Source organism: Anomalospiza imberbis, chromosome 3 (genome assembly GCF_031753505.1).
Source record: "Anomalospiza imberbis isolate Cuckoo-Finch-1a 21T00152 chromosome 3, ASM3175350v1, whole genome shotgun sequence".
In the NCBI taxonomy this organism is placed as follows: Eukaryota; Metazoa; Chordata; class Aves; order Passeriformes; family Viduidae; genus Anomalospiza; species Anomalospiza imberbis.
Genome location: NC_089683.1, coordinates 105,663,698 through 105,677,796, shown reverse-complemented (window position 1 = coordinate 105,677,796; position 14,099 = coordinate 105,663,698). Strand labels below are relative to the sequence as shown.

Genomic DNA, 14,099 nt, shown 5'->3' with positions numbered 1-14,099 from the left:
AAACAGGCATTTTATTTGCATTAAAGTGGGTGGCACATTTCAGGTTTTGAGTTCCAAATCTGTGGATATTGACCAGAGCAGTAAAGTTGTGGTTATAGATGGAGCTGGTGACAATAGCAGGAATATGTAGCACCCCTGAAACATTTATAAGAGCATTAAGTGCAACACCTCAGTGAGGCAGGTGAGCCCCTTAACTGAGGTAAGGCAGTTGGGAAGGTTGTACCTTAGCTGAGAGAGGAAGTCATCTGCTCAGGGTTATAGTCTAAATTAAGATGCCATCTTGAAGACAAAACAGTTGGCCAGCAGAACATGGCTTTTACCACAGCATATCAGTAAAAATAGTCTTCAATTACCTTAATGTATTCTTGTATAACATCAACTTTTCTCTCCTTGGTATTTATTATCAACAGTGAATTAAAGGTTCGTGTTGGGTGGGGTTTTTCTTCTGAAATTGAAGAGGTTTTAAATATTAGGGGATATTGTGTTTTTCTCCACCTTTGGGGTGTGCAGTTACTGAAACAAGGATCCTTAAAACTGAGCTCATCCTAATCTGCATATCCAAATGAGCAGGCAAGCTTCAGTCCCAGTAAATCTTGGGCTAGGCAGCACTTGCTATAGCAAGGATGCAATGCTTGGAATGGTGTCCGTAAATATTTATACTGTGAAAAGGTCTGTGGGAGAGAGAGAGCCCTGCTGTGCTGCAGACCAAGCAGATTCCGAGAGGCAGCCCCAGCCAGCCTGGCACTCAGAGGGGAATGAGGGTGCTGGGGCAGAGAGGGGCCAAGCACATGGACATCCAGCCAAGCTGTGCCAGATGCACAGAGCATTTTAATGGGTGTGAGGGAGAGCTGAGGTGTCTTTCAGAGCAGGAGGGGGAAATCCTACCCTTGGACATGGAGGAAGTAAAATCTGCAGAGAGGAAACTGCACATTAATTCTCTGTGGACAGGTATCTCGGGATTATTAAATCTGTGTAGTGTGTTTAAGTTGCCTTATGCAGGTGCTTACTTAAATGCCACACAACTGAACCAGGCGAGAAGGTTCCTGTGCTCCAGAGGGCAGTGCCAGGGTCCTGATGCCATTCCCAAGGCATGAGTGTTGGTGGCAACTACACAAATGCCCCCCTCTTCCAACTTCCTGGGTGAGCCTGCTGACATCTGCTCGGTCATTATGAAGATGAGCGTGGGGCACCTCCTGACCACTGTGAGCATTAACAAGAATTACACTCCGAGCATCTCACCCGAGCTGTAAAAATTATCTTTCATTATAGAGAGAAATAAATCACAGCTTTGTAATCTGGCTGCCCCCAGTTATATTTACAGCCATGAGTTTCTACAGGGAGCAGTGCCCTCTCCATCCTTTTCCTCCTTTTTCATGGAAAAATGCTGCTGTGAATGCTGTAACTGAAAGAAAAAGTTACAAGAGCTTCCTCCAAGAATCGGTTCAATTTAGCTTCATCACACTAGTGCAAAGAACATATTGCAGCGCTGTGGTGGCCTGTTTTTCTGGCTTTTATTAATCCAGAAATCTTAATGATGAACAACATTTGTGTCATTGTCTACACAAATTTAATTTGTTTATGCAGTAGTTCAGTTAATCCTGCAATCTGCTTTTCTCAAATGAGGACAGATAATGGAGACACCATTCTTTACAGGTCTTCAGGCTTTTAAATTCTGATAAAATCAGGATTCTTCACTGGGTCTTGCCACAGCTCTGAATTAAGCCACTTTAAATGTAATTACTGAAGCTGGCTGTACATCAGGAACATCCATTAAAAGAATTGATTGACCATGCTGTTACAAGGAGGCATTTTATGAACAAACGATCATGATGGGTCCAGAACTGTAATTTATAAAGGCAAAAAAGCAGGTAAATACTTTATTAGTGGTTAATGAGAGGTTCACGAGATAACTAAATTTCTTCTTTTTTTACCCAGCTACTTCAGGGAACCTTGGTCCTTAGCCATCTATCACGATCGGTTTATTGATCTGCAGAAGGAACTGCACCAAACCCTGATGTCAGAACAGGTAAGAAAAATGACTGGTGAGTGCATTTTATTATTTAGGTAATTTGTTGGTGTTGGTCACTTTGATTTACTCTCCCATCTGTATCCTGAAGCTTTATGTTTCTGTTTACCTTTCTCTTCGGGGAAGCCAGGGCAGACTGTGTACCTCACGGCGGGGGTCACCATGTACAGCACAGTGTTCAGTTTTCTTGTTTGGGTATATTCTCAAATCTGCCAGTAGAACTCGAACTTGCTTTGTTGTCTGTGAAGAACTCGAACTTGCTTTGTTGTCTGTGAAGAACTCGAACTTGCTTTGTTGTCTGTGACTGCATTTTTGCATTATAGCTGTAATTTAGTACAAGTACCCAGTGGAATCTGGAGCTTGGCTTGTCCATGTATCCCCCTTGGATTTAGGAGTGTTCCCTAATAGGAATATGCTACGGGCCACCCTACACCTCTCTCAGCTGAGCCTGTGGGTAGGTTTTTCAACACCTACCCACACGGAGTGGCTTTGGTAGTCCAAAGGGTGAAAGCAACTGGCTTTTTCAGTGATAAGTGGATTTCCTGAATAAGGGTGGAATTAAAATGTTTGCCAATGCTGTTTTACAGCTTTGGCCCTAGCACCATAATAGAGGCATAAAGCCTCAGCAGCCTGGAACTGCCTGCCCAAAATCCAAAGTCACTGTGCTCCATGGGGAGAACTAATAACAACAGCAGGTGTCCAGCAGCCCCCAGAACTGCCTTTCCCACCTCCTGAGGAACTTCTGGCTGAAACCAGAGTTTGTGGTCTGATTTCGGTGCTTCCAACCCAGGACCAGTTCACCCAGCTCACACTGCTTCTGCCTTTGTTTAACCCCATGTGGTGGCAGATGGTGGCACTGGGTTTTAAACACGTGCTTATGGAGTTTTTAACTGTGTGGAAAATGAACGGAATTGAGTGTAAATGGAGGCAGGGTGGCAGGAGGAAGTGGAGCCCATGGTCCACTCATCTCCAGGGCCCAGTGCTGCTGCATCCCAGCTGCAGCCACGCGCACTCAGCCCTGTCTCCTCCCCGAAGGGCTCAGAGCTATTTGCCTCCTGTTGTCCTGACCCAGAAAGGGCCTTGGTGCAGTTTAATTTGGGTTCTCTTGGAAGACCTCTAGAAAAAAGTACAAAATTAAGTTCTGTGCAGAATGAGGGCCCTGATGTGTTTTTCTTGCCATCATTCAAACTTATTTGTCTTGCTGTAAGTGTGAACAACTTGAGAGAGAGGGGAATTTGTGCCCTACAAATGAAGGACTCACTTGCCTTACCCTGTCTTTGTGGCAGCAGTCCTGACACAGGGAGTCTCCCTGCATGGCCTGGAAGCAGCTCTGTGTGAGTCAGGACTCCTATGGACATAGGTGATGGTATCTCCAATTTGGCATTTTGGACTTTTTTTTTTTCATAGTGATTTTAACTATATTTACTAAATGTCACAATTTATGTTTTCATTGGGTGTTCCTTCTGGGCACATTCCCAGATCCAGAGTAGGTACCATGTGCTCTTGGAGTATCTCTTAAATGCCTCAAGACTGGTTGTATTTCTGTATGAAGTAAGAGACCTACTGTATTTGCCTCCAGATGCTCATATTCTAGCTCATTTCAGCATGCAGAAAAACTACTAATGAAATGTAAAAATGAGGGAAAGAGATGTTTAAGAGCTGTGGGCATAAATGCACAGAAATCAGATCTTTCTGGTTAGTTTCCAGAGAAAGTGGAAATCAGTGTCCTGCAATAGGGGTAATATTTACAGAAATATTTGCTAATCGAAGCACTAACTGCATAGAAAAGCCAGTCATGTTCTGGGGACAGGGGCAGTGCGGGGCTCTCGCAGGGCCGCTGGCACGGGGCATGTTTACCCCTCGGGGATCACAGCCATGTGTTTGTGCTGGCGTGCGCAGCTTCGGCGATGCAAACATGCAGATGGCAGGGCTGGGGGCTGCACCTCCATCAGCTGCTGGATGCTGCCGCACGCCGTGGGCACATGTGCCGTGCCAGACCTACCGGAACAGCACTTGTCGTCCATCAGGAATAATGGCCTGGTGCTCTGGCTGCAGCTGGGCCATGCTGAGACTCGGTTAAAAGCCACAGTAAATATAGGGCATGGAGAGGGGGCGAGGGGGAAGTGTGGAATTCCTCTGGCAAAACCCCTCTGACCGGCCGTGTCGGACATCCAGGGGTTCCACACGGGTTTGTTCTCCACAACCCTTGCACCTGTGGCCAGCCGTTTGTGAGGGAGAGGTGAACAAACAGTCGAGCACCACCAGCCCCAAGGTGTGCTCAGTGCTACCAGCGTGAGCCCCACTCCACACCCCGCTTCCCCCTGTGTTCTAGCCCCGACGTGTTTTCAGGCTGGTTTTGGACCCCGCTGCCATGCTCCGTGTCTCTGGAGCGTGCCCCGAGTCCCGTTTGTCTGTTTGACAGCTCTGTCCTGCAGGTGCCCGGGCAGCCCACCGCCACCGAGCAGCACCCTGAGCAGAAACCCGGCACACCTTCGCTTCGGGAACCCGTCCTGCGCTACCTGCGCCACCACCGCGCCCACCTGCCCATGTACGCCCCGACCGATGCCTACAGAGTGCTGTCGGCTGCAGGTAAGAGAGAGATGGTGGGACAGCGGGGTCTGGGGCCACGGCCCCCGCCGTGGCGTGGGGTCTCGGTGAGCAGGCCTGGCAGAGATGGGGATCTCGGTGCGCAGCCCCAGCCGTGGGCAGGGGGGTGCCGGTGTGCATCCCCGCCAGTGACGGGGAGTCTCGATGCGAAGCCCGTTCGGTGAAGGGAGATCTCGGTGCGCAGCCCCATCGGTGGAGTCTCAGTCCGTAGCCCCGGCGGGGAGGCGGCGGCGCGTGCCCGCGGGGCCGCAGCTGTATGCTAATGCGCCGCGGCCCGCCCGCCCCGCCCCGCCCCGCCGCGCCGCACGCCTGTCCCACCCGGGCGGGCGGGGCGGCCCCTCGAACCCCCCCGCCGCCTGGCCCGGCCCGGCGCGGCGCGGGGGTGTCCGGGGGAGCGGCGGCCGCCGGCGCCCCCCCGCTCGCCGCCCTTTGTGCCGAGGGTCGCGCAGCTTTATGCTAATGGCCCGCACAAAGGCGCGCGCGGGGGGGTGCCCGCTCGCTCGCGTGCCGCCCGCGTGCCCCGCGCCCCCCACAAAGGGCCCGGCGGGGGGCGGGGAGGGCGCTGCCCGCACGCGCCCCCGGCCTGGCGGCGGCTCCTCTCCCCCGCTCCCGCCACCTGCGGGGCGGCCCCGCGACCCCCCGCGCGCAACCCCGCGCCGCGGACAAAGGGCTGCGGGAGCGGGGCCGCAGCCCAGGGCTCTCCCCGCTACGGCTGCACCTGCCGCATCCTCGGGGGCTTCGGGCGTGTTTGCTGAGACACCGACCGCGGCGTGCGGGAGCGCGGGGAGCGAGGACCCTCTGCCCGTTCCCCGTCGCACCTCGTACCCGACGCGCAGCGTTTCGGGCTGAAACCGAGCGCCACCATCGCCGTCCCTGCCTGTACCGGGAACTGGGCCTGACCCGTTCGGGTTAGAGTAACAGGTTCGGTTACCCCCGGGCCGGGGCTGTGGCTCCGCCTGCCCTGACCCCAGAGCAGCGCGGAGTTGTTCCGTTCGTAGGGTTGACGGGCTCGGCCGGGCCCTGATGACCCGTTCGTTATTCCTCCCGCTCGGACAGACCCGTCATTGGCCACCTGCTGCTGCTGCCGCCGCTGGGCAGCACCCCCGGCGGGCAGCCCCGCTCCCCTCTGTGCCGCCGCTGCCACAAGCGCCGCTTTCGCCTCCTCCTGCGCCGAACTCCCCTCTCCCCGCACCCCGGTGCCGGCCGCCCCCGCAAGCAGTCCGCCCGCCGAGAGCGGACGGCGCTCCGTGCCGAGCTTCCCGGAGGTGCAGCCTTGGCTGGCGGGCGGCCCGAGAGCACCACCCGCTGCCGGCCCCGCTGCCGGCGCGGGGGGCGGCACACAAAGGCCGCGCGTGCCGGGCGGGCGGGGGCGGGGCCGGGCGTGTGCCGGTCCGGGCTCAGGTGCGGCCGCGCCGCCGCCGCCGCCGCTGATTGGCCCGTCCCGCCGCCGCCGGCCCGAACAATGGCCCCGGCCCGCTTAAAGGCGGCGGCGGCCGCGCCGCGGGCAGAGCTAGGAGCCTCCGTCATAGCCGCCGCCGGCCCGGAGCCGGCGCGAAGATGCCCCGGGGCTTCCTGGTGAAGCGCAGCCGGCGGCCCACCCCCGTGTCCTACCGGGCGCGCTGCTGCCGCGAGGCCGACGCCGGCCCGCCGCTCCCCGCCGGCGCCGCCCAGCCGCCCGCCTGCCCCGCCGCTCCGCCGCCCCTACCGCGGGACTCGCCGCCGCCGGTGCCATTCGGGACGCCCGATGCCGCCGTGCAGGCGCTGTACAGCCCCACGCGGCCCGTCAGCAGGGACAAGTACCTGGAGCGCGGCTTCAGCCTGGGCTCGCCCGTCTCAGCCGAGTCCTTCCCCGCGCCGGCCGTGCCCGGCACCATGGACCCGATCCTCTTCGCCCCGGCTGACCTCAAGCTCTGGGCCGCTGCTGGCCACGCCGAGCCGCCCGGCGCCCACCCCGGCCCCGGTGGGGTCCCCGCGCCGCCCGCCCCGGCCGCGCCGCCTGCCTCGGGCCGCCCGCTGCCCGCCAAGCGCCCGCCGGGTGCCTCCGAACCTGGGCGGCAGAAGACCCAGTCGGGCAAGAAGACGAAGGCGATCCGCAAGCTGACCTTCGAGGACGAAGTGACCACCTCGCCCGTGCTGGGGCTGCGCATCAAGGAGGGCCCGGTGGAGGTGCCGGCCAAGGCACGGGGCGGCTGCGCCCGTCCTCTGGGCGAGTTCATCTGCCAGCTCTGCAAGGAGGAGTACGGGGACCCCTTCGCGCTGGCGCAGCACCGCTGCTCCCGCATCGTCCGGGTGGAGTACCGCTGCCCCGAGTGCGACAAGGTCTTTTCCTGCCCCGCCAACCTCGCCTCCCACCGCCGCTGGCACAAACCACGTCCGCCCGCCACCAAGAGCGGCCCCGAGGCAGGCCGGGCACCGGCCGCGTGCCCAGGCCCGGCCCCGGCGGAGGAGACACCGAAGGAGGCGAGCGGTGGCAGTGGCAGCGAGCGGGACACACCGAGCCCTGGCGGAGCCTCGGAGGCGGGCTCCGAGGAGGGGCTCTTCGAGTGTCCCCGCTGCGCCAAGCGGTTCCGCCGGCAAGCCTACCTGCGCAAGCACCTGTTGGGGCACGCTACACCGGCATCCACGCCAGCCCCGGTACCCGCACCAGCCCCGGAGCCCAGCGCCGAGGAGCTGCCTGCCGCCGAGTGCCGCCTCTGCCCCGTCTGCGGGGAGACCTTCCCCAGCAAGAGCAGCCAGGAGCGGCACCTGCGCCTCCTGCACGCCGCCCAGGTCTTCCCCTGCAAGTACTGCCCGGCCACCTTCTACAGCTCTCCCGGCCTCACCCGGCACATCAACAAGTGCCACCCCTCGGAGAACCGGCAGGTCATCCTGCTCCAGGTGCCGCTGCGCCCTGCCTGCTGAGCCGCCCGTGCCTTCCCCGCCGCCCCGCGCTGCTCCCCCGGGGCCGCCACACAATTAGCTTTAATACAGCTTGTGACCTGCTGGAATCTGGCTTTACACTTACCTTCCCGGGGTCTCTCTCTTATTTTTTCTTTTTTCTTATTTTATTTTTTTTTAATTTTGTTCCTTTGCTCTGTTTTTATCGATGTGAACAGATCAAACTGCTTGAGAGAAACAAGCGTTTCCTTTAGTGTAGCCACAAATGCCTTGACTCTGCTGTTGATGGTCTCCAGAAAATGCTGTAGAAACTGCCTTAACTGTGACATGCCAACTTTCTGTTTCTGTTCGTTTGCCCTTACTAAGGTAGCTCATGAGTTGTCTGTCTGTATATGTTGGTTTGAGTAATTATGTTATTTATTCGTTATTTATTTATATTAATTATGAAGATTGATATTATTTGATTGCAGATATTCTAATGTGCTTTTTTGTCTCCCCACCTGCCATTTCACTGTGCGTTTTAGAAGATCTTTTTTTCTTAAGGGATCTGCTAAAAAGGTTTTAACTTTTATACCTAGAATAACACATGATCTTAACCATTTTATCCCGTGCAACCAACAGCTCTTAATTTTAGATGCAATCTCTTTTTCTACACACATTATTTTCTTAACTGTTAGCTATTTATAGAGTGCTTCAATAGAACTGTTTCAACTGTATAATTATTTACTATTCAAATAAAATATTTTCAAATTCAAGCATGCCCCCACCCCTCCTGCTTCTCCCTGCTGGGCTGGCCCTGGGGGCTCGGGGTGGGAGGTGGGGGTGGGGGGGTGGGCTGGCACCCGGCTCCACACTGCAGCTGGCAGGGTGCCTCCATAGGCACCAGCCTGCTCTGCACCATTTGATGAGATTAATTAAAAAGGAATTAAAGGGAGAAGAAGAGCAGGGTGCAGCATGGCTGCTCTGGGGAAAGGCTGCCCCCTGAGCAAAGGGGTCCTCTCGCCATGGGCCGGAGCCCCAGCCTTGCCCCTGCTCTAGCCACCAGTGGGCACAGCCTGCCCTGTGCTCTGCTGCTGGGGAGAGCTGCAAGGTACCTTCCCTGGTGATGTAGGGATAGCTCAAGGAGAGGCAGCACCTGTCAGTGGAGAATTTGTAGAAATCCCTGTCTACGAGGGCTGTGCTGTTTGCTGGGTGGCTGCTGCGGCATCTTGCTTTGTCCGTGAGTTGTGGAGCTGGTGCGAGGAAGGCCAGGCATTTCTCTGCTTCTTGGCGGGGCCAGAGCCGGCTCCTGCCTGGTCCTTTGTGCCCTGGAGTGGGCTTTCTGTAGCAGCTTTCAATAGCTCTATATATAGATATATACATATCTGTGCAGATGGATCTATCTCCAGGGCTTGTGTTTGTATGTGGGAATCCTGACGGGTTTGGTCAGAATTGTTGTAAAATCTGTGTAAGTGGGGAAGGTGCATGCTGGGTTTGTGAAACCCCTCTCACAGACAGGTGTTGTATGCACCTATATGATCTCCCCCTTTGCCAGCAGGAGCGGGTACAGAGCCAACTTCACGGCATGCAAATCTGCTTGGCAGCCCCAAGAGCAAATCCCTGCTCCCAAACTGGTGTATGAAAGGCCAGGGAGATGTGAGGGCTTGGTGTGGGCATAGGGGCTGCTCCATCTTGGGGTAGCAATGCCTTTGAGACTTTGGCTCCTTGGAAGAGGTTTCTAGCCTGTTCCTGCTATCTTCTCTCACCTAAAGACTCCTAACCCTGATTCACTGTGGGAAAGGCAGGTGGTTGAGCTTCCTGGAGAAAAGTTTCCCAGGAACTGGCTCGGTATTTTATGATAAAGCAAAGCTTGTAGGGAAAGAACGTCTTTCTAGAGAAAGATTTGTTTGGGGTTTTTTGTTGTTTTTTTGGGGATTTTTTGTTCAGTCAGGCTGAACAGTACCAGTGTATGGGTATGCTCCTGTTGTCTTGATTCCTAGGAAACTGACTTGGTAGTACCAGGGCTGACTTCAGGCCTAGGCAAAGCTGTGGTTTTAGCTGTAAATCAATACACTGGAAAAGAGCACAGCCAGAGAGACACAGGCAGCAAAGCCTGCCTGGCAAGAGGTGCAGTTTTGCCTTTCCTGGCTTCCCTGGTCTTGGAAAGCCCCAGATCCTGGGCTGTTGCAGACGGTGTTGCAGCTGTCTTTGGAGCAGGCTCTCTGCTCCCTGAGGGGACTCTGCCAATACACATGGCCATCCTCTCAGGCCACTGGACACCATTTCCAGATGATGCCCGGCACATCCTCTGGAGAAGCCTAATGGCTCCATCCACACTGTCACAGCAGTGTCCCTGCTGAAATCCGTGCTCAAAGCCTGTGGCACCAGCAGGCCACAAAACAACAGCTTCATACCGCTGTCCATTTCCTAATAGTCAGATAAATCCATGTCTGTCCTGCTAAGAATCAGTTGAAATTTCTGAGGACCAGAATTCCCCAGGTTTTTTGAACTGTCTGGGTAACCATCGGCACTGATGTATTGCATCTCCTACTGAGCAGAAAGGGTGATTAGTGGAGACTCCTGTGTTGGGGAGGAGTAAGGAGAGGTGACAGCAGAGTACACTGGAAACAGCTCTGTTCACAAGCATCCTGTAAAATGGACATAATTTGCTATTGACATCCCTGGGCTGCAACAACCTGGGCAGAGCGGCTGTGCCTTTGTGTCTGCAGCCTTTCTCCCCTCATCTGCTCCGCTGGGTCCTTGTGAGGCCAAGCCAAGGGGTTTCTGAAGAGGTTCCTTGTGAGGGTGAGCCCCGATGGCTTGAGGGGTTTCTGGAGAGGTTGGTTGTGAGGGGTTTTGCAGGGAGCCATCAGCATTACTGTTTTGCATCTCATGCCACCTGGCAGTGAAGGGCATTGCACCACCGTGACAGGTTACAAAGCCTTCCACTTACACCAATATCCTTTGGACAGTATTTTGGGGATGGATCTGTCTTTGCCCCTCACTAGTTCCTGCCTTGCACTGTCCCACTGCCCAGGCTCCCAGCACTGGGCCTCTGCTGGGCTCTGTCTCCTGCTCTGTGTCTGTGAAGTTCCAAGCCCACATGTAGCTTGGTGGCTGTCCCAGGGGCCGAGCAGTGCGGCTGAACCCAGAGTGCTCTCAGAAGCAGACCCTGGGAATGCAGGTGTTGCCTGGTGGGTGTTATGTTCTGGCCACCTGGCAGCACGGCCAGCCAGCGCTGCGCAAACAAAGCCTCCTGCTGTCAGCTAACAAATCAATTGCTGATGGCTCTCGGTGCATCTAGCAGAAACAGGTTTGGGCACCATGGAAAACGCTGATCCTGTCCCAAATATGACGCAGTGGAGGCAGCTGGTGCAGAGGTTGCTCATACTCTATGCATTCAGGCAGAGGGGTTTCCCTGCTGTGCCGGAGCCTTCCTCCTCTCTGAGCTTGCTGAGAGCGAAATATGTGGTCTGGGACCGAGTGTTGTGAGCAGAGGGAAAGGAACTGGGAGATTTAGATAGAGGAACCTGCAGGGTCCTGAGAAACACAGCACAGACGCCATCCCTGCCCCATGGGCTCAGAGCTGGTGGGGAGATGGGGCAAGCTGCTCCTGCCCACAGGATAAGACTCTCTGGAGGATGCTTGTCCCCAGGGAAGGTTTTTCCAAGTTTTGGTACCAACACTACAGTCCCTCGTAGCCATCAGTGCAGTAAGGCATCTGTCAGCTGCCTTGCTGGATGCGTTCACTGGGAAACACAGCTGGGCAGAGCTCAGGGTTTTGGGGGGCCCTGCCCAAAACCTCCTGGTCTGTTTCTGGAGTGGGCAGCTGGGAGGTATCCATGGAATTAGGGCATGCCTGGAAACAGGGCAAACATTGGCTTTTGCCTTGGATTTCACTCTTCCTCACACAACACAAGCCTGTTTAAAAAAAGGTATTGCCGTTGATGAGCTGGGAAATGGCTCATGGAGTCACAGGTGTTTCTCTGGGGTGTGCCGTGCCTGCAGGGTGCTACAGGGTGCTGTGGTGTGCTGGTGCCAACACATCTCCTGCCCCATTGCTCCTGGGTCAGGAGTGCTGGATTGTGGTGTTTTAGGCTGGGTGTGACAGCAGTTCCCTGAAGCACCCAGGCAGCTCCCCTTGGTGAAGGATCTGGGTTTGCAGGTGCATCCTTGCAAACGGCGACAAACACCTCAGATCCTTCCATGCAGGTAAGAAGCCTCATCAGGGCTATAAATGGTTTAAATAAAATGTCATTTACTGTCCACATAACAAAAGGTCTGCCTCTGGCAACATTTGATGCATTAATCATTGAAATGGGACATGCCAAGTGTGGGCTGTAATGTGGTACCAGCTCCACACCGGACACTGCTAGGCTTGGTTCTTATCTGTGCCATTGAATCCAAGTGCTGGGCTGCCCCTAGCACTGTTCTGACCATGCTGTTTTCTCCTCAACAGGCAGCCAGGGACTGAAGCCGGGCAGAGCTGGGCACAGTGGCGGCCGCGGGAGCCCCACACCAGCACAGGAACCTTCCTAGGAGCACATCCTCCTGACACGGTAATTGGGACATTATTTGAAGCAGCCAGGTCCAGTTAAACTACCTGTTCCTCTTAAAAAAGAACCACTGTTTTTAAGCTCTAATAAAGCCCCCTCGCAGCTCTGAAGGCGAGGGCATGCACAGCCCAACCTGTTCCCGCCTGGCTCTTGTGCTGTACTACTCTGCTGAGGCTTTTCAGCCTTCCCTTGGCAATGGGGAAGGTGAGTGACAGGGAGAATTTAACCAGAGCAAAGGCTCTGCTTGTGCTGCTGAGGGCACTGGGCCGGGGGAGAGAAGGAGCATGGTTTAGCTGCAGTTTAAAACAGGTTCTACTTTCTCAAGATATGGAACCATGGTGTTTTTATTGGCTCATTTTTACAGTTTTTTACAGGGAAATTACCTATAGTGCAACACCAGTTCAATGACAAATGTAAGGAAAATGATATACAGTTGGGGGTGTCTGAGCTGGGAGGTTTTGGCTTAGTTACACACACAGAGAAGAAAATCAGAATTTATTACATACAATAAATTATATTTTGCATTTGCCCCTGGATCCTTGGAAGTGTCCAAGGCCAGGTTGGATGGGGCTTAGAGCAACCTGGGATAGTGGAAGGTGTCCCTGCCCATGGTAAGGGTGGAATGAGAGGAGCTATATTGTGCCCTTCCAACCCAAACTATTCTAGGATTCTGTGATAAAATAAATGTAAAAAACATATTCCTTTTATAGCGGTATATTCAATATAGGTGATTTATATAAGTACACTTCAGAATATGTAGGTAATAACACATGTAATAATATATTACATGTATTATACCAAAGCATATTGTATTATACAATAGATACTAATATATGTCTGTTATATATTGCCACTTGGACAATGCATATTAAGTATATTATCTGCAGTACATAATATCATCTATGCATTATACATAATTACTGATACATTATCAGTACAGTTGATGTAATGAAACACTTGTCTGACAGGAGGTTTTGTCAGCTCTGCAGCCAGGATTTGTGTGCTGTGGAGGACAGAGTGTAGGTGCTCATATGTGTGCACACCTGGCATATCCACTATACATACATTTCATGGTCTGAAATACTGTTATTATATCTATATACTGCACTGAATAGTCCATGATGCACATCATACATGTGCCAAATATTACATGTTCATTATATCATGTTATATAGAATTCATACATTGCTGATATGATTTATATTATTTTCTTATATACATTTTAAATAAAAGTATACTGCATGTATTTGCACACAGTTAACATTACAGTTAGCAAAGTAATGTTATAGTTTTTGCCATAATATGTACATATAGCTAAAATACATCCCAGGGATGGGTGCATATGTAGATACACACGTATAATGTAAAGGTGATATGTTGTATTTATGTAAACTATAACCAATTTTTGAATATAATTATTATCTTTATAGTCAATATTTAATATTCAAAACCAGGTATTAATAGGATAAAATATATGGTGCATATAATACATTGTATAATATATAATGCATATCACATTATATATCTTGTATTATACCTAGATTATAGATCACAGATTGCATATATTTTCCTTAATGTAATAATATACACACATTGTATCTGTGTGTTTTTAATACTTACACATATACTCTGGCTAATAGAAACATATTGACATGCATAACATCAAATATTAGATATATATTTTGAAATACTGTAGCATACAGTATATAGAACATAGGATGAGATCCCTATTATATATTCTGTAGCGAAAGAGAGCATATTAATAGGTGTAGGAATAAGGTAATACCTATACAAATGTTTGTAAAAAATGTTAGGCATCCTTCTAAAGCTGAAGGAAGGTATAACTATTGGAAGGAAATTCTTAGCTGTGAGGATGGGGAGGCCCTGGCACAGTTTGCCCAGAGAAGCTGTGGCTGCCCCATCCCTGGAAGTGTTCCAAGGCAGGTTGGACAGGGTTTGGAGCAACCTGGGATAGTGGGAAGTGTCCCGGCCCATGGTAAGAGTGGAATGAGATGAACTTTAAGTTCCTTTCCAACACACTCCATTCTGGGACT

At 52.9% G+C, this 14,099-nt stretch overlaps 2 protein-coding genes across 8 annotated transcripts in view; both read left to right on the top strand.

The window, feature by feature from the left end:
- Window positions 1–14,099, top strand: part of CFAP61 (cilia and flagella associated protein 61) — a 93,609-nt gene that overhangs the window by 76,824 nt on the left and 2,686 nt on the right. For all 7 annotated transcript variants that reach the window (XR_010997813.1, XR_010997812.1, XM_068186284.1 and 4 more), the window contains 3 exons: window positions 1,936–2,026; window positions 4,462–4,615; window positions 11,949–12,048. Coding sequence is in view for 5 of the 7 variants with exons in the window: in XM_068186284.1 (XP_068042385.1) it covers window positions 1,936–2,026; window positions 4,462–4,615; window positions 11,949–12,028 (325 nt within the window). In the remaining 2 variants the exon portion in view is untranslated. The remainder of the gene's footprint in view (window positions 1–1,935; window positions 2,027–4,461; window positions 4,616–11,948; window positions 12,049–14,099) is intronic.
- On the top strand, window positions 5,520–8,265 carry INSM1 (INSM transcriptional repressor 1). The gene is given in 2 exon segments (XM_068186287.1): window positions 5,520–6,150; window positions 6,153–8,265. Coding segments are annotated over 2 exon segments (1,437 nt in total). The 5' UTR covers window positions 5,520–6,095; the 3' UTR covers window positions 7,535–8,265.